Source organism: Dreissena polymorpha, chromosome 2, assembly GCF_020536995.1.
Source record: "Dreissena polymorpha isolate Duluth1 chromosome 2, UMN_Dpol_1.0, whole genome shotgun sequence".
NCBI lineage: Eukaryota > Metazoa > Mollusca > Bivalvia > Myida > Dreissenidae > Dreissena > Dreissena polymorpha.
This window is the reverse complement of record NC_068356.1, coordinates 25,198,597-25,219,434: the sequence shown is the minus strand read 5'-3', so window position 1 is coordinate 25,219,434 and position 20,838 is coordinate 25,198,597. Positions and strand designations below refer to the sequence as shown.

Here is a 20,838-nt window from a genome sequence, read left to right as displayed (position 1 = left end):
TTACTGAGTGGCTTTATCCCCTATTATTCTATATGATGGGCTGTGACCCCTGTTATTTCACAAGTGGCTGCGACCCCTGTTTCTTCATTGAGTGGATGTGCCCCTGGTTATTTTACTGAAGGGCTGTGCCCCCTGTTATTTCACCGAGTGGCTGTGTCCCCTGTTATTGTACTGAGTGTCTGTGCCCCCTGTTATTGTACTTAGTGGCTGTGCCTCCTGTTATATTACTGAGTGACTGTGTCCTCTTTTATTTCATTGAGTTTCTGTGTTTCCTGTTATTTCACTGAGTGGCTGTTCCCCCCTGTTTTTTCTTTGAAGGGCTGTGCCCCCTGTTAATTCACTGAAGGGCTGTGACCCCTGTTTTTTCACTTGATTGACTTTTCCCCCTGTTATTCACTCAGTGGCTGTGACCCCTGTTATTTCACTGAGTGACTGGTCTTCCCTGTTACAGGAGAAGGACCTAGGAGATGAGTATGGCTGGAAGCAGGTTCACGGGGACGTGTTCCGCCCTGCCACGTACCCCATGCTGTTCTCAGCTCTCATTGGAACAGGCTACCACATCACCTTGGTAGTAGTCTGCGTCATCACCTTCGCCATTATGGGCGAGTTGTACACAGAGTGAGTATAGTTGTGACTTCTATTTGAATATCAAGTTTTGATGAATTTTATTACTTGAAATTAACTATGTGCAAACAATATAGCACACTGTTGACCTAAGGGTCTTGTAACTTTTCGATTTAATTCATATTTCAGCTGCAATCAGTGTCAATATTAAAAGCATGTTAAAAATGTGCAGTCATAGTGTGTTGTTTTTGTCCCCTACCGGTTTTCACCGGAGGGGACTTATGGTTTTTGATCTGTGTGTCCGTCTGTCTGTCGGTCCGTCTGTCCGTCAGTCTGTCACACTTTTCTGGATCCAGCGATAACTTTAAAAGTTCTTAATATTTTTTCCTGAAACTTGAAACAAGGATAGATGGCAATATGGACATTATGCATGTCATTTTATTTTGTTCCTACGTCAAAAATTCTGGATGCTATGGCAACAGACAAAACAAAAAAGAATCTGACAATGGTGGAATTTCTGACAATGGTGGAGCCGGTAGGGGACCATATTGCTTGACAATAGTCTTGTTTAATTTAACACTGACATATTGTTGCATTCATTAATATTTGTTAACTTAAACCTTGTATATACATGTAGTAATTATCCGCTGCCATTGGCGGAGGGATATTGTTTTGGCGTTGTCCGTTCGTCCGTCCGGAGCCATATCTTGGAAGTGTTGGCGGATTTCATTGAAGCTTGGTACGAGTATATATATGGATAATAGGATGATGCACGCCAAATGGCATTGTACACCATCTGATAATAACAGAGTTATGGCCCTTTGTATCTTGAAAAAATGCTTTTTTTAGTGTCAGATATAACACTTTTGTGTCCAGAAGCATATTGGCGGGGGATATCAATTCAACGAATTTGCTTGTTCATATAGATTTTATGCCTTATGGATGAATATTTTACAGACGTGGCTCTTTATTGAGCACAGCCATCTTTGTGTATGCAGCCACATCTCCAGTCAATGGGTATTTTGGCGGCAGTCTCTACGCCAGAATGGGAGGTAAGGTCTTATTCATGAATGGCTGAATGTGTCAGGAATTAACTGAAGTGGAAAAACTTCCATTTGAAAAAAAAAATCTAAATTATGTTTTTGGTTGAGTTTTACATCTGTGTTAACAGTTTAATGTTCTTTCATGAGTGTACATATTAAGCTGTGTCATACGAAAATGGTTCTTATGCAATATGTGGCCAGCATAGGTCTGCAAATAAGACCATACAACTTTGCATGACTTTATAGCAGACAGAGTAGCTTCTGACCAGACTCTGCTAATGGGCAGGCTGATCTGGAGCTATAACTCTTTTGATCATGTTGTTGAGTCCATTCATGATTTGTTTTCTTGTGTTTGCAGGCAAGGTGTGGATCAAGCAGATGCTAATGTCAGCCTTCCTGCTGCCCAGTCTCGTGTGTGGCACAGCATTCTTCATCAACTTCATTGCCATCTATTACCATGCTTCCAGGGCCATCCCATTTGGAACCATGGTATGTATACATTGATTATTTTCCTTCTTTATAAAGTACTGGAAAATGGCACTACAAAAATTGGTATGCCCCCGGATTGAAAGATCAGGGGTATATTGTTTTTGACCTGTCTGTCTGTCTGTCTGTCATTGTGTCAGTCAGTCATTGTATGTGTGTGTCACAAAACTTTAACCTTGGTTAAACTTTTATAACTTTTGCAATATTGATGATAGCAACTTCATATTTGGCATGCATGTGTATCTCATGGAGCTGCACATTTTGAATGGTGAAAGTCAAGGTCAAAGTCATCCTTCAAGGTCAAATATCATTGTATTTTTTGTTCCTAAAACTTTAACCTTCGTTAAAGTTTGGTCATAACTTTTAATTCCCCTGGATGGATAGATCGGGGGTATATTGTTTTTGGCCTGTCTGTCTGTCATTCTGTCCCAAAACTTTAATATTACAGTAAACTTTTGAAATATTTAACATAGCAACTTCATATTTGGCATGCATGTGTATCTCATGGAGCTGCACACTTGAGTGGTGAAAGGTCAAGGTCATCCTTCAAGGTAAAGGTAAAAAAAACACCACCAAAACTTAATATTACAGTTAAGTTTTGCAATAACTTTTGAAATATTGAACATAGCAACTTCATATTTGGCATGCATGTGTATCTCATGGAGCTGCACATTTTGAGTGGTGAAAGGTCAAGGTCATCCTTCAAGGTCAAAGGTAAAAAAAATAAGCGGCGCATTAGGGTAGGGGGCATTGTGTTTCTGACAAACACATCTCTTGTTTAATATTGAAGATAGCAACTTGATATTTGGCATGCATGTGTATCTCATGGAGCAGCACATTTTGAGTGACTAAAGGTCAAGGTCATCATTCAAGGTCAAAGGTCAAATTTATGGCTTCAAAGCGGCGCAATAGGGGGCATTGTGTTTCTGACAAACACATCTCTTGTTTATAAATAAAATGCTACATTTAGTTAGTTTCCCTGTGCAGCTGTATAGGTTGAATCTAAGTAAATATAATATTGACAATTTGACAACACTAAGTTATCAGTTTTAAATTATTTGGTAGCAACAAATTGGATACACCAATATAAAGGAATTAACAACGCAAATTTTCCCAATGTCGGGGTTTTTTTTGCACACATTTTTCCCATTTGGGCAGGTAATGGTACTTTTCTAAATTGGGCAAAAAAAAATGCTGGTAAACAACATGATTCCAGGACTGTTTTAGATGTCAAGAAAGCTAGGACACTAGCATTTGGAGAAGTTTATGTGTACAGGTGTTGCAGTAAAAAATGAAAATGCAAGTTGAAAATAGCATGCTTTCAATCAAAATAGGCTAGGGGAATGCACCTTATTTTAGCCCCATGTTTTAATCTCTCTGACACCGTATGTTTAGTGTTAAACATCAGCTTCAATACATTATTACCTATTTTACATTTATAGATGTAAATGCCCAAACCTTGCAAATATACATGAAACTAACAACAATATTTAGTTCACACACCAAACTGGTATACAAAAATATCTTAATTAGCTCAATACAATCATTTTAAGAGGCAAGACAGTCCTTAAAAAAAACTGAGAACTCCATTGTTTCTGCCATGTACGTTGCGTTGTTTATATCTTTGGCCTGAACACATTTCTATCCTGATTTAAATTGCTTTCTGTTGTTATTCAATAAATGATTTCTATTGCTGTTTGTCTACTACAGGTTGCTGTGACTTGTATATGCATCTTTGTAATCCTGCCCCTGAACCTTGTGGGGACAGTGCTGGGCAGGAACCTGGCAGGGCAGCCTGACTATCCCTGCAGGATCAACGCTGTACCTAGACCCATACCAGAGAAAAAATGGCATGTTGACACCCCTCAAACTATAGCATTTTGCATTACAATTTATTACTTTTGACCATTTCTTTATGCAATGTTGATTTCAAACACCATTTAGTTAAGTATTTCGAACTGATATATGTTTCTTATTTTGCATGCCTGTAGCAGGATATGTTACTTCAATGACTTAACTGTTAATTTCCCCAAAGTAAATATTTTGGCTTTAAAATTGTTTACTACCAGTTAATAGCAATTACAGAGCAGGATTTTATTTACTATCAGTGACAAAGTGATTTTTACATTTTGATAGTGACATATGTTGATAGTGACATATTATGTATTTATTTCATCATACAATTTCATGACAAGATGCATGCTTTGCGAATGTTCTGTTTGTTCATTTTCAGGTTTATGGAGCCTAGCGTGATAATTGTGCTTGGTGGAATTTTACCATTTGGATCTATATTTATTGAAATGTAAGTGTACTATTGTTGTTGTGTTTATGCCCCCAAAGGAGGGTATATAGTGATCAGACTATCAGTCTTTCCGTCACACTTTGGTTTAGGTTTCGCATTTAGGTTTCGAAAAATGCTCATAACTTCTATGTCCCTTCACATAGCAACTTGATATTTGGCATGCCTGTGTATCTCATGGAGCTTCACATTTTGGGTGGTTAAAGGTCAAGGTCAATGTCATCCTTCAAGGTCAAAGGTAAAAAAAACATGTATCAAAGCGGCGCAGTAGGGGGCATTGTGTTTCTGACAAACACATCTCTTGGTTCCACCATGTTTAAAAGTATGAAACACTTATAGAGTTTCAATTAGGGTAAATGTGAAATAATGAGATATAACTCTTGAATTATAAAAACATTTCCAAATTACCTTGTCAGCTCTGCCACTCCGTATAGTAACCACTGGATCATCATCAAACTTGGTTGTAATGTTTGCTTTGCATATAATCTCTACCAAGTTTGAGAATCAGCCAAATTGCCTGATGCACTTATGAATTATTGCCATTGAATTATCCCAAATGTGTTAAATTAATGTTATCTGCTTTCTTATTGGGTATTTTTATGCTCTGGATCGAAAGATCGGGGGGTATATTGTATTTGGCCTGTCTGTCTGTCATTCATTCATTCATTGTATATGTGTGTCCCAAAACTTTAACCTTGGTTAAAATTTTGATAACTTTTGCATTATTGAAGATAGCAACTTCATATTTGGCATGCATGTGTATCACATGGAGCTGCATATTTTGAGTGGTGAAAGGTCAAGGTCATCCTTCAAGGTCAGAGGTCAAATATTGTATTTTTCCTTCCTTCCTTCCGTCACACTTTTGTTACAGTTTTTCATAGCACCTTCAATACTTTACCAATCTCTTTCATATTTGGCATGTAGGTACTTTGCATGGACCTCTACCTTTTATGAGGTTTGAGGTCACTGTGGTCAAGGTCACCGAGGCTAATAATAGATTTTTTCGTCACACTTGTTACAGTTTCTCATAGCACCTTCAACTCTTTACCGATCTCTTTCATATTTTCCACGTAGGTACCTTGCATGGACCTTAACCTTTTGATGAGGTTTGAGGTCACTGGGGTCAAGGTCACCGAGACTAATAATATATTTTTCCGTCACACTTTTTATACAGTTTCTCATAGCACCTTCAATACTCTACTGATCTCTTTCATATTTGCCATATACGTACCTTGCATGGACCTCTCCATTTTGATGAGGTTTGAGGTCACTGGGGTCAAAGTCACCGATGCTAATAATAGATTTTTCCATCACACTTTTTATACAAGTTCTCATAGCACCTTTAATTCTTTACCGATGTCTTTCATATTTGGCATGTAGGTACCTTGCATGGACCTCTACCTTTTGATGAGGTTTGAGGTCACTGGGGTCAAGATCAAGGTCACCGAGGCTAAAAATAGATTTTTTAGGTGGTTATTAACACTTATATTGACAAAGCGCATCATCGGGGAGCATCCATCAGTTTCACTGATATTCTTGTTTAATATTGAAGATAGCAACTTGATATTTGGCATGCATGTGTATCTCATGGAGCTGCATGTTTTGAGTGATGAAAGGTCAAGGTCATCCTTCAAGGTCAAAGGTCAAATATATGGCTTCAAAGCAGTGTCAAAACTTTAACCTTGGTCATAACTTTTGCAATACTGAAGATAGCAACTTTATATTTGGCATGCATGTGTATCTCCTGGAGCTGTACATTTTGAGTGGTGAAAGGTCAAGGTAATCCTTCAAGGTCAAAGGTCAAATTTATGGCTTCAAAAAAGCAGCGCAATAGGGGGAAATGTGTTTCTGACGAACACATCTGTTGTTATAATATAACTTTAGTTTGCATTAACAAATTGTTATGACATATTGGATATAGCAAGCTCTAATGCAGACCTAGCTTTGAATTGTATTTGGGGCTGGTCATGTCAAGGTCTGAGTCACTGTTACTAAAAATAGAACTATGGCTTCAGGTCTAACACTTAAGTGTGGAAGGATGGTAGGTAGGAAAATAGTGTTTGTTGGTAATTTACTCAAGACCTAGCTTGGGATTAAATTTGGAGCCAGTCAGGTCAAGGTCAAAACAGTTTCTGCTCAATACCTTTAGTTTGGATTGTGGTCTTGCATTCACAATTTGTGTGTAGGCAGCGTACAGATACCTACATGTATGGAAAAGGTGACTAGGAATATGCTGCAGTTGTTGATGTTTCTTGCCAGTTTGATAAAGCTCAAAATCACTGTTTCTAAAAGTTGAAAAAATGCAGTTTAGGCTAAATTATTAAAGTCTGGTTGGAGGTATGGTGCTGAAATTGTTTGCATAAATAGCTTAGCTGCAGACCACACTTGAGATTGCATATTGATTTTTGAAAGTAATTTATACTAACATGTTAAATGTTGAAGTCCTGTTTTCGTCGCTTTGCCATCTGCCTTGTATCCATTATTTTATGTACTCTCATGTGTACAACAAATTAAAATATTGTTTGCAGATAAATATAACCCTCATAAAAGTCATATTGAAATGGACCTTTTTTGTGACAAGTTAGCAGTTCTCATTTTAACTTTTTCACTGTAGTATTTTGCAGATATAATAACATCATGTCCTCATAATAATCATGTCATTTCACAGTAAAACATTGTTTAAATCCATGAATTAACAGTTTTATATAACAAATTTCATCTGAACCATTTGAAATCTATTAATTAACTAATCTTAATCGAAAAAAACTGTAATTTATTCATGTTCATAATAAATAATCTTCCCTGCTTCCAGGTACTTCATATTCACCTCGTTCTGGGCCTACAAGATCTACTATGTGTACGGCTTCATGTTGCTGGTGTTCCTGATCCTGGCAGTAGTGACAGTATGTGTCACCATCGTCTGTACCTACTTCCTGCTCAACGCTGAAGATTATCGCTGGTATGAATCACAGGATACATGTAGTTTTAATATCACAGCAATGCAAGATCTTTTAAGCAACAATTTATTGTTCACTAAGTTAATGTTGTAAGAATGTTTTTTAACATTTCTGATGGAGCTTGGGCCCTTTGGATTAGAAAATCGCCTTGTATTAAGAAAAACATGGTTATTTTTTGTATTTTGCTAAAAAATACTTTAAAAAAACAACTTAAATTTAGAATTTAAGGCTGTCATTTAGGAAAAGATATACGTGTTGAGTTTGAGAATTTCAGCCCGGAGTTTGAAACTTGTTGAGGACTGTAAGTTGAAGCCTAAAAGGTAACTGTGATAATAGTTGCACATATTCTGTCCTACATTACAGGCAATGGACCAGCTTCCTGTCTGCAGCCTCCACAGCATGCTATGTCTACCTGTACAGTTTCTATTACTTCTTCTTTAAAACCAAGTAGGTGTCATCAGTTGCTTTCTTTGATTTTTCAAACAGAAAATTTTGCAGTAAGCCGTGTTTTGTTCATGTCATAAAGCTATCAGCTAAGTCACAATATTAAACCAGACTTAAAAATTAAGATACAATTGTGGCTTGTTGTAGTTTTGCCTGTTTGGATAGATTTGAAGTTTTAGAGAGTCAAACTGGATGGCTTTTGTTTTCAAATAGGTCACCATTCTGATGATGATTGATAACCTTAATTAGAAAATGAAAACTAGAGATGTGGCTTCTGCTAATAACATAAGAATTAAATATGCTCTTAACAGGTTGTTTATTTATGGAATTTCCATATTTATTGTTTTCTCTTTTAAAGCTTTCTGTATGAGATGATAGTAAAAAATCAAATAGATAAATACCCAAGACCTTTAAAATGTCTCTTTGATCTATACAGCTTTTTAATAGCGCTATGTATGACTGTCCTTGCATTTCAGAATGTATGGGTTCTTCCAGACCATGTTCTATTTTGGGTACATGTGGCTCTTCAGCTTAGCTCTCGGAATCATGTGTGGTAAGATTAGTGTCAGATGTTTTGTCAAATGAAGCCTTTAAAATTTTAATCTAGGTAGAAAGGTCTTTCATTAAATTCAACATTCTGAGGAACTGCAAGTGCGTAAAAAAATGTATCTAAGTGGTAAAGGCTTAAAACTCTTAACCCAGCCAGCTAGCTCAGTTGGTAGAGCACTATATGTATCAGAGAACCGAGATTTCAAATCTTGGCCTGGCAATATTACTTGTATGGGGGAGATTGGTCATGAAATTCTTCTTTCTCATTCAAGTAGGGCTATTGTCAGTAACTGGCATAAGTATACGCACTTAACGGTAGTACTGGTAAACCAGTTTACCCAGAAAAATGTCCTTTAGTTAACTGTCCTCTGAAAAAACAAAACAGTATACCGGTACTTTAAATTCTGGAACAAACAATGCAAGACTAAGATAAAAGGGAACGATGTATGATTTTGAAGTTGGTAAGTCCTGATAAAATGTTTTTAATATTGCCTGCTTGATTTGCAACCAAATGTATCTAAATTTGCAAAAAAAATGTGTCTAAATTAAAAATGTTTTTGTGTTTTTTTTGCTTACCAGGCACGCTAGGGTATCAAGGTACAAGTTCATTTGTGAGGAAAATCTACTCAACAGTGAAGATCGACTAGTTGTAGTGGCAGTGACAGATGTGAATATTGTATTTGTGATATCTGACATACTGCCATTGCATTGACCTGGCAAGTGTGGGATTTCCGAATGCCGGACTACAGTGAAGTGTGTTTAGGCAGGTGACATTTCTTGACCTGGTTGTCATGGAAACACTATATGTAAAGAAGTGTGAGTCCCACATAAGCAATGCTTATGGTTAAAATGCATTGGTACTTTATAAGTGTATCAATATCATTGTGGTACAGTCACAATGCATTTCATTTTTGTTGGTTTGAGGCATTTTGATTGCCAGCTGCTATGGAATAACTGGTGCACTGTGTTTGTCTGATACATATTGAACATGATTACAAGTTGAACACTCTGTTGACAGCTATCTTTTTTAGATCTTTAACAAATTAGTATTACAGAGAATTTCTGTGGTTTTGTTTCTATTTCAAAGTGTTTTAAAACATTTGCTTGTTATGACATTTTTCCATAGATGCTTATTTTTAAAAAGAATTGTGTGTTTACCAAATAATAAGGTATATAGTATATTTTTCGAGTGCATATTATTGTTTCGTTTTAAAATTGTTTCATGTTGGCTTATATTAGTAGTTCTGTTTGCATATTTATTTATTTAATGATGTTTCATTCTTGTAACATCATATATAAAATTATAAAAAAAAGTGTAAATAATATTATATATAATGCATACTTTACTTTTTATGCTCCCCCAAAATTTAGTTTGGAGGGAGCATATAGTCGCCGCTTCGTCTGTCCATCCGAGTGTCAGGGCACAATTTTTGTCGGGGCTATTTCTCAGCAACTAATGACCGGAATTCAATGAAACTTTATGAGAAGCTTCACTACCAAGAGGAGATGTGCATATTATCAGTGGGTTCTGGTCGGATGATTTTTCACAGAGTTATGGCCCTTTGAAATTTTCCATTAACTGTACATATAGTGCAATTCTTGTCCGGGCTATTTCTCAGCAACTAATGACCGGATTTCAATGAAACTTTATGCAAAGCTTCACTACCAAGAAGAGATGTGCATATTATCAGCTGGTTCTGGTCGGATGATTTTTAGCTCACCTGAGCAATTTGTGAACAGTCTTTGTCCGTCGTACGTCTGTGCGTTAACATATGTTCGTAAACACTCTAGAGGCCACATTTATTGTCCGATCTTCATGAATCTTGGCCAGAAGCTTTGTCCCAATGAAATCTCGGTCGAGTTCAAAACTGGCGTGCCGGTCAAAAACTAGGTCACTAGGTAAAAAAAATGAAAAAAAACTTGTAAACACTGTTGAAGTCACATTTCATGCCCAATCTTCATGTAACTTTTTTAAAATGTTTGTCTTAATGATATGTTGGTAGAGTTCAAAAGTGGTTCCGGTCCGTTGAAAAACATGGTTGCCAGTGGGCGGGGCAGTTTTCCTGATTTGGCTATAGAGAAACCTTGTAAACACTCTAGAAGTCACAATTTTTGCCAAATCATCATGAAAGTTGGTCAAAACATTGGTTCAATTGATGTCTCGGACAAGTTCGAAAATGGTCGAGATCGGTGAAAAAACATGGCCACCAGGGGCGGCGCATTTTTCTCTATATGTATATAGTGGCAGTTTTCCGTATTTGGCTTTAGAGAAACCTTGTAAACACACTAGAAGTCACAATTTTTGCCCAATCATCATAAAAGTTGGTCAAAACATTGGTTTTATTGATATCTCTGACGAGTTTGTAAATGGTCGGGATTGGTGAAAAAACATGGCTGCCAGTGGGCGGGGCATTTTTCTCTATGTGTATGTAGTGAAAACATGTGAACACAGTAGAAGTCACATTTTTGGCCCAATTTTCATGAAATTTGCTCAGAACATTTGTTTCCTTGATACAAGAGTTGAATTCAAAAATGGTTCCGGTCAGTTGAATAACATGGCTGCTGGGAGGGGGGCAGTTTTCTCATTATATTGTTTTGCTCATGTCGGTCCGTCCGTCCACCAGATGGTTTCCGGATGATAACTCAAGAGCGCTTATGCCAAGGAGCATGAAACTTCATAGGTACATTGATCATGACTCGCAGATGACTCCTATTGATTTTTAGGTCACTAGGTCAAGGTCATGATGACACAAAATAGTAAAATGGTTTCCGGATGATAACTCAAGAACACTTATGCCTAAGATCATGAAACTTCATAGATACATTGATCATGACTTGCAGATGACCCTTGTTGATTTTCAGGTCACTAGGTCAAAGGTCAAGGTCACGGTGACCCAAAGCAATGAAAGTTTCTGGATGATAACTCAAGAACTCTTATGCCTAGGATCATGAAACTTCATAGCTACATTGATCATGACTCGCAGATAACCCCTATTGATTTTGAGGTCACTAGGTCAAAGGTCAAGGTTATGATGACCCGAAATAGTAAAATGGTTTCGGGATGAAAACTCAAGAACGCTTAGGCCTAGGATCATGAAACTTCATAGGTACATTGATCATTACTCGTAGATGACCCCTATTGATTTTCAGGTCACTAGGTCAAAGGTCAAGGTCGCGATGACCCAAAATAGTAAAATGGTTTCCGAATGATAACTCAAGAACGCTTAGGCCTAGGATCATGAAACTTCATAGGTACATTGATCATGACTCGTAGATGACCCCTATTGATTTTCAGGTCAAAGGTCAAGGTCATGGTGACCGAAATTTTAAAATATTTTCCAGATGATAACTCAAGAGTGCTTATGCCTATGATTATGAAACTTCATAGGTACATTGATCATGACTCGAAGATGACCCCTATTGATTTTCAGGTCACAAGGTCAAGGTCGGGGTGACCTGAAATAGTAAAATGGTTTCTGGATGACAACTCAAGAACGCTTATGCCTAGGATCATGAAACTTCATAGGTACAATGATCATGACTCGCAAATTACCCCTATTGATTTTCAGGTCACAAGGTCAAAGGTCACGGTGACCTGAAATAGTAAAATGGTTTCTGGATGATAACTCAAGAACGCTTATGCCTAGGTTCATGAAACTTCATAGGTAATTTGATCATGACTCGCAGATGACCCCTATTGATTATCAGGTCACTAGGTCAAAGGTCAAGGTCACAGTGCCAAATAAACTATTCACACAATAGCTGTCAAGGTCACGGTGACTCAACTTAGAAAAATGGTTTCTGAAAGATAACTCAAGAATGCTTACGCCTAGGATCATGAAACTTCATAGGTATATTGATCATGACTCACAGATGAAATAATGATGAAACTTGACCAGGCTGTTTGTCTGGACAATATCTAGGTCAAGTTTGACATTTGTTAAAGATTGAATGAACCGACTCCTGTCAGGTGAGTAAACTAGGGCAATCTTGGCCCTCTTGTTTATGATTATACTGTATATAAAGGGATTTGCATCCATCCATAAACACAATTTATTTGGTAGGCTTTATCAATTCAACAAATTTGCTCATTTTAAATATATTTTCGACACTTACGACACTCTAAGTGCCTGTAGTAATTGAATAAGAACAAGGATTTTTTTGCTGAGGGAGTTTCATGGTTTGCTTTGTTTGAAATATTTTTCTTGTGTTTGAAAAATAGTATGTTCGCCTATCGACATAATTTTAAGCACAGTTAACTCACATTTATCATTGGTGTTGAGGAATGTTTGTTTCGTTTACTTTCATCAACTTTAAGCTTCATTAACACACTAGTTAATTAAATTCTGGAAACTTAATGCAGTCAGGTTGTTTGCAGACGTTTTTTAGTCGCATTTTAGAGGTATGTTGGCCTACTATTTTTGTACATTAGTTGTCATTTGTAAGTGAGGTACTTGGACATCATAACAGCTGTTTTACAGGAGTTCAGAACATTCACATTTTGTTTCATGTAAAATTTATTGTCATCTTGTAAGTTGCTGTTCATTTTAATTTATGTATGAATATTAAGGGACATAATTTGATGAATTAAGCATGTGTATTTCAGAAGATTTTTTTTATATTAAAGTTTCCATATTTAGTTTTTGTTGTGAGGCGTTTAAATAGGCCAAAAGGCAGTATCCTCAAATCCCAAGGGAGCAAGTTGTATACAATTTACTGTAAAGTAGTTAAGTCCGAAAGCCGGAGTTAATTTTTTCATCACTTTCAGATTATATTAAATGTTAAGTGATGGTGGGGGAGGGGGGGGGCTAGACTTATTGTTTGTGGAGTCTCTCTTATTTGTGTACTTGTGTGGTGTATCTGTTTCACTTACTAAACAAGCCATGTCTCGTGTACAACTAACATTCCAATTTGAATACTGTACTACACATTTGTGTAGAAGTTTGGCATATAAAGCTGAACAGTCCTATGGAACCCCAACCTCTGCTTCAGAGTATAAACTGGCTTATTGTCCGCTACTGGTGAAACCGGAGGGGACTTATGGTTTGCGCTCTGTGTGTCCGTCAGTCTGTCATACTTTGCTGGATCCTGAGATAACTTTAAAAGTTCTTAATATTTTTTCATGAAACTTGAAGCATGGATAGATGGCAATATGGAGATTATGCACGTCATTTCATTTTGTTCCTACGTCAACAATTCTGGTTTCTATGGCAACACATATTTATTTTAAAAATTTTAAAAAATCTGACAATGGTGGAGTTTCACCGGTAGGGGATCATTTTGCTTGACAATAGTCTTGTTTAGTATATATTATATTTGGTATAAACATCGTATTTAGTTATCTGCATAGTATATTCTGCGGGATTTTAAGACGTGTTGAACTTGAATGCCTATAGTAGTTTGCATAGTTTCTTTCTTGTAATTACATTATCAAACGAACATTTGTGCACATATAATATTGTTGATAACTGCAACTGTATATTTTCATATTTTCTTGTTTCATTTTCCTGCAAATCCATGAAACAAGTATGTTTGTGTTACAACATCGATTCTACTTGGTCATCATGTAAATGGGATCATTAAGGTGAAGCGATCCCTGTATATACATGTATGCACAAATGATGCTTAAGTTAATGTACGTTGTTAGGAGGAAATATGTTTTTGTTGTGTATATAAGTAACTTAATATTTGTTAACATGGATCATTATTGTATGTTGCAAATGTACATTAATATTGAGGTGTATGACATTTGTAAGTTGATGATTTGGTTTGATGTTATTACTGCAATGGAATAAAGTAATGAAATTTAGACAGTCTTGCTAACAGTATATCTTTGAAGGCAACTGATACACATAATTGTATAATGAACACAAAATAAATACATGTAATAATGTGTTTGCTATATTATATGACCCAACACTTGTTATCGACTCGCTACTAATTGAACATGTACATGACGTGTGTACAGTTTTACGGTACCTCAGCTTAAGTAATACATCGGCAAGTAAAAAACCAGTTGATAAAAATAGCACCTGTTATGATGTAAAGGGGTTAACTTGAATCACCATGGACATCTGTCTTTACATTCGGTAACAAGCGGACTTGTCTGGGGTGGTTCTTCTAAACTTTCAACTTTTAGACATCCTATTGAGTTCTCTGTCTAGTTATGCCCCTCTTCGAAGAAGAGGGGGTATATTGTTTTGCACATGTCTGTCGGTCCGTCCACCAGATGGTTTCCGGATGATAACTCAAGAAGGCGTAGGCCTAGGATCATGAAACTTCATAGGTACATTGATCATGATTGGCAGATGACCCCTATTGATTTTCAGGTCACTAGGTCAAAGGTCAAGGTCACAGTGACTCGAAATAGTAAAATGGTTTCCGGATGATAACTCAAGAATGCATAGGCCTCGGATCATGAAACTTCAAAGGTCCATTGATAATGACTGGCAGATGACCCCTATTGATTTTCAGGTCACTAGGTCAAAGGTCAAGGTCACAGTGACTCAAAATAGTAAAATGGTTTCCGGATGATAACTCAAAAATGCTTATGCCTAGGATCATGAAACTCCATTGGTACATTGATCATGATTGGCAGATGACCCCTATTAATTTTCAGGTCACTAGGTGAAAGGTCAAGTTCACAATGACTCGAAACAGTATAATTGTTTACTGATTATAACTCAATAAGTATTAGGCCTAGGATCATGAAACTTCATAGGTACATTGATCATGACTGGCAGCTGACCCCTATTGACTTTTAGGTCACTAGGTCAAACGTCAAGGTCACAGTGACAAAAAAACGTATTCACACAATGGCTGCCACTACAACTGACAGCCCATATGGTGGGCATGCATGTTTTACCAACAGCCCTTGTTTTTAAACAGGTTTTCTGAAGGAAAAACTGGTTATTAGATTGGCAAATGTCGTCGGGCGGGCGGAACAAGCTTGTCTGGGCCATAACTATGTCATTCATTTCGAGATTTTAAAATCATTTCGCACATTTGATCACCATCATTGGACGATGTGTCGCGCAAAAGAATTATGTTGATATCTCCAAGGACAAGGTCACACTTTGAGTTGAAAGGTCAAATATTGCCATAAATGAGCTTGTCTGGGCCATAACTTTGTCGTCCATTGTGAGATTTTAAAATCATTGGGCACATGTGTTCACCATCATAGGACGGTGTGTCATGCGAAAGAAATATGTTGATATCTCCAAGGTCAATGTCACACTTTGAGTTCAAAGGACAAAAATGGCCATAAATGATCTTGTCCGGGCCATAACTATGTCATTCATTGTGAGATTTTAAAATTACTCAGTACATGTGTTCACAATCATTGGACGGTGTGTCATGCGAAAGAATTACGTCGATATCTCCAAGGTCAAGGTTACACTTGGAGTTCAAAAATCAAAAATTGCCATTATTGAGCTTGTCCTGGCCATCACTATGTCATTTATTGTGAGATTTTAAATGACTCTGTACATTAATTTTGTTCACAGTCATTGGACGTCGTGTCATGCGAAAGAATTCAAGAGTTCAAAGGTCAAAATGGCTGTAAATGATAATGGCATAATAATTCTTAATAATCGCCATAAATTAGCTTCGCTTGTTTTTGTGAAGACAGCATGCAAAATAGTATGTGTCAATGCAGCATGTGGGGGTGACAAAGCTCTAGTTATATTTTTTTTATATATAAAACCTGGTTTTGTGACAATTTTGTCCCTTGTGTTTTAGTGATTCTCTGGGGTTATCTCGGGTCACGCTGTGTGGGGTTCAAGCACTTCCATAGACACGTATAGCACAATAACTTTTTGTTAAATTTACTCTGGAATCACAAGGCTCGGAGTTTTAGCAGCTAACACTGTATTATGGTAATCAACATAAATTGTTGAAATGCGCATTGGTCGAATTAGGCCACACTTCGAGGTCAAATGATATATTAACACTTGTACAATAAAATAACTTCAAAATGCCAATTTTCAGGGCACACAGTCCGCTATTTTAGTTGATCAGATTGTAAAACGGTCATATACATTATTTTAACCCATGCCCCTGTTGTCAAAACTGGCCACGCCATAGGCACCTTTTTAGCTATCCTGAGCACAATGTGCTCACAGTGAGCTTTTGAGATCACATTTTGTCCGTCGTTCTTTTAACATTTTGCCTTGTTAACACTCTAGAGGCAACATTTATTGTCTGATCATCATGAAACTTGGTCAGAAGATTTTTCCTAATGATATCTTGGCTGAGTTCAAAACTGGGTCACTTGAGGTCAAACACTAGGTCACTATGCCAAGTTAAAGAAAAAGCTTGTTAACACTAGAAGTCACATGTATAGCCCAATATTCATCAAACTTTGTCAGAACATCTGTCCCAATAATATCTCAGCTGAGATCGAAAATGATTACGGTCGGTTTAAAAACATGGCCGGCCGATAGGGGGCGGGGCAGTTTTCCTTTTATGGCTATAGACCGTTCCATAATTTAGTCATTACATAATTATCTCCCCTGAATTCTCTCCGCGTCCGCCATTACACTGCTGCTTAACAATCGGTAACATATGTAAGAGAGCACCGATTATTCCACGGATGAATTTCTTTCTAAATTCTAAGGTCGTCATTACATGGTCTTGGTTGTCTTGGAAAACTAACACATTGACACATTAAAAAAGCATTTAATTAAATTACATGCATTATTTTCCATTTGATTATTTGCATCAATCTTTAAATCGTGTATGCCTTTGCATTCCAGTGTTTAATTGCCCCTTTGTTCTGCATAATCCGATTATCTCGTTTTGATCAGATATTGTCCAAACTTAACTAACCACATGGTGTCATAAACCACACTGGGTGGCAGATGACAGTCTGGTCATTAAACACAATTGATGATGCCACCATGTCTCATCTTCCTGGTAGTATTAAGCAGTCATTTGGTAAGATAATTTACCTCCGACATACTTAACAGTTGCGTAAATTAGATATGTTACATATTTTACAAATTAAAAGTTATGTCCAATATAGAATATCAGAAATTGTACACCGTAAAGATACTAGCCCGTTTAAAATTTTATGAAAAAATAAAGTATTTAAAAAAATATATAAAAATAAAACATTTAACGTATATAGCGGGTATCGGTTAATTAAAACTACGTCATTCCGTATGAAGATTTGATGTTACGGCAATGCACGAACGATATCATAAAAACAAGAAATTACATTTGACACCAAACAGAGGTAAAAAATATTTAAATATATATATATATGTATATAAATATATGTGTGTTAAAATGTTCGATATGTGTCACTCATACTCACTAGTAACGAGTTTTCAATATACATGAGTACACAGTTCAATTTGCATCATATGAAGTTGTGTTTTTTCAGTTGTATGTTAATATTCCTCAATAGCGTCATTCTTTGAACAAAACCCATCAAATTAAAATTACATGTAAATACTGTCATGTCCTTTGCTTTTAATATGGCTTTGTAGTATGTTTATTTTCAAAGCACTCCTTACACTTTCTAACACTCATTTATTTATCACACTAGCGTACTCATGCCATTGATAATTATATTTTTATAATTAGATGTATTACTATTGTAATTTATTGAAGCTTTTCTGAAAAAAAAATATTACGGCTCTTTGTTGTGTCAAATTGTCGGCCTTTCAGTCTTCAGATAATCTTTAATTTGATGCTTATGCAGCGTTTTTAAAGTTGCAAATAAATGTATTAATAAATTCGTTTGGCGCTTAATAATATATTTTTGAAATATTATTTAGGTGTTGTTGTTTTTTTTCGGATTTTTTTGTGTGTGGATTAATTGACTTAACATTTGGTGTCGTTATCCATATGTTTTGCGTTACTTCAAAGACCTATAAAATACATTTTTTAGTATTTAAGCTTTATAGCTGTTAAACGATTCAAAGACGAAAATATAGATATATCACATAGATCACATTTTCTTCATCTTCCGAATAATCACATAAAAGATCGTCAAGATCAATATCACTGTCCCATGATAAAAAGCTCGTTTTTTAACGTGACACAATTCGATCTAAAAAAAATATAAATCCAAACCACAATTTTTTTATCTCTGATATCAGTTAGAACAAGAAAAATAATGGAAGGCGTATCAAAAATATCATACTTAATATAATATGTTATGATTTTGGAATGTAGATTTTTACCAAATGAGACCAATTACAAACAATTAGCGGTAATTAATTGCGCGATAATCTTTTATAAGTATTAATTAAAATATAATCTGCTTGATGTTGCGGCTATTAAAATCAACACAACAATACATGCGTGAATTGTTTGTGAAACGTTAAAAGTAACAAGTCTAATCAAAGACATAGTATGAGCGACTGAACCGGCAAATTTTCGCCGATGATTACCACTTGATTACAGATAAAAAAAACAAATACACGAAAGCATTTTAAATATTTTATTTGTAACAATCAAATGTCAACTTCAAACAATCATTTAAACAACAAAAATGTGATAATCGCCTCACATTAGTTCATTAAGTAATTTATTTATCCGACAACTGTGAAGCGGGTATTCTCTACGTCTTTGACTTTTGGAATCGCAGACTCGGACAAGTTAGCAGCAGTGTAGCGGCCAGTCACGTGACTGACAATATGGCGGCGGTCAATTTATCGATTATGGAACGGTCTATAGTAAAACCTTGTTAACACTCTAGAAGTCTTATTTTTAGTCCAATCTTCATGAAACTTGGTCCGAACATTTGTTCTAATGATATCGCTGCTGAGTTCTAAAATGGTTCCAGTTCGTTAAAAAAAACATGGCCGCCAGGGGTAGGGGCAGTTTTCCATATAATGCTATAGTAAAACCTTGTTAACACTATAGAAGTCTTATTTTAGTCCAATCTTCATTAAACTTGGTCATAACATTAGTCTGAATGATATATCGGCTGATTTCTTAAATGATTATATTTGTTTCAAAACATGGCTTATATGGCTATAGTAAAACCTTGTTAACACTCTATGAGTCACATTTATAGTCCAATCTTCATGAAACTTGGTCATAACTTTTGTTCTTATGATAGCTAGGCTTAGTTTGAAAATGGTTCCAGTCCGCTGAAAAATATGGCCGTCAGGGGGCGGGTCAGTTTTGCTTATATGGCTCATTGGGTCATTGTCGACCTGAAATGGCTTGAAGTCACCCGTGGGTGACTAGTAGCCGATTCTTGTCACCCTAGGGTGACTTCAAGCCGATTTATGTCACCCTGGAGTCTTCAAGCCAACCGGGTGACTAGAATCGGCTTGAAGTCACCTCAGGGTGACATGAATCGGCTTCTAGTCACCCCACAATCTCTTGCACGACGGTTACATTACATTCACCTCTGTGATGGGCTCAGAACGGACTATTTTTTATGAAAGCGTCTCATTCAGGTCACATAACCCCAAACCGGAACTCCTGTTTTTATGGTTACATGCAATCAGTTTGATACTTAGCACACATTGTTGAGTGCATGCTGCCTAGGATTTGTAAAATACATTGCAAATGGTTAGTTTTGGTATCAACCTGAAGGTATATTTGTAAGCAATAAGAAAATAAGCCATTTTTGTGCTCTACTCTTTGTGTTGATGGTTCCCGGCTTTGAAAGTAGGTCATACTATTTGAGCCCAAAATGGTTGTCTGCACAGCTGTCAAAACCGTTTTGCCTATTCTAAGGTAAATTTTTTGAGTTAGCGCGTATAGAATTTAATGACTTGCATTTTTTTCAAAAGATTATGCATTTATCTTTCCAATGATGTATGATGATATAGTGGGTATGCGCTTGATCATGGTAAAAATTGATATCGAACTTCAACTATTTTATAGTTTTTTTTATAGTTTTAAAAGGTCGCCGTGTTGTAATGGATATGGTGTCCGCCTAACGACCGGGAGATCACAGGTTCGATCCCCACCGATGGAGCGTTCTTTAGATCTCCCCCATAGACACCAAGTACTGGTTCCAGGCCCAGAAAACGGACTCGAGAGCCTTAGGCTTTCGATGCAATCGAGCTTAAATAAATATGTTTAAACTAAACTAAATATTTTATATGTAATATAGAAGGAAATAAATTGCGCATGCGTAACCTTCATGTCATGATCATTCCATCTTGGGGGTTACAGTATACTAAACAATCTCTTGCATGGCAGTTACATTACATTCACTGCATAAAAAACCCATCTCATACCATAATATCTTATTCATTATTATAAAATTGACATAGTTAGTGATGTTAACAAACCTACATACATACATACGTCGAAGCAATGCCTAACGTCACTCAATAAAAATTATGTTAAGGTTCATGTAAATTTTAAAAAGGCGTATTCTTCACATAGAAATAATTCAATAAATATTATGGCAATAAATTCAATTTATAAGTTAATAGCCTCGTAAACACTTTTAGAACATATAAGAAAATGCTAATAAAAAAAATTGATGCAAAATGTTGCTTTTGAAGAAATATAC

General features: G+C 36.3%; 1 protein-coding gene across 2 annotated transcripts in view; it reads left to right on the top strand.

The window, feature by feature from the left end:
- LOC127866298 (transmembrane 9 superfamily member 3-like) overlaps positions 1-14,151 on the top strand; it is a 34,411-nt gene extending 20,260 nt beyond the window's left edge. Inside the window, exons 7-16 of one of the 2 annotated variants that reach the window (XR_008042946.1) lie at positions 452-618; positions 1,522-1,616; positions 1,966-2,096; positions 3,804-3,943; positions 4,327-4,395; positions 7,205-7,351; positions 7,713-7,796; positions 8,270-8,346; positions 8,922-11,492; positions 11,645-14,151. Coding sequence is in view for 1 of the 2 variants with exons in the window: in XM_052406763.1 (XP_052262723.1) it covers positions 452-618; positions 1,522-1,616; positions 1,966-2,096; positions 3,804-3,943; positions 4,327-4,395; positions 7,205-7,351; positions 7,713-7,796; positions 8,270-8,346; positions 8,922-8,989 (978 nt within the window). In the remaining variant the exon portion in view is untranslated. Of the gene's footprint in view, positions 1-451; positions 619-1,521; positions 1,617-1,965; positions 2,097-3,803; positions 3,944-4,326; positions 4,396-7,204; positions 7,352-7,712; positions 7,797-8,269; positions 8,347-8,921 lie in introns of both variants that reach the window. The other variant, XM_052406763.1, reaches the window with a different exon arrangement.
- Positions 14,152-20,838: the final 6,687 nt, after the last annotated feature.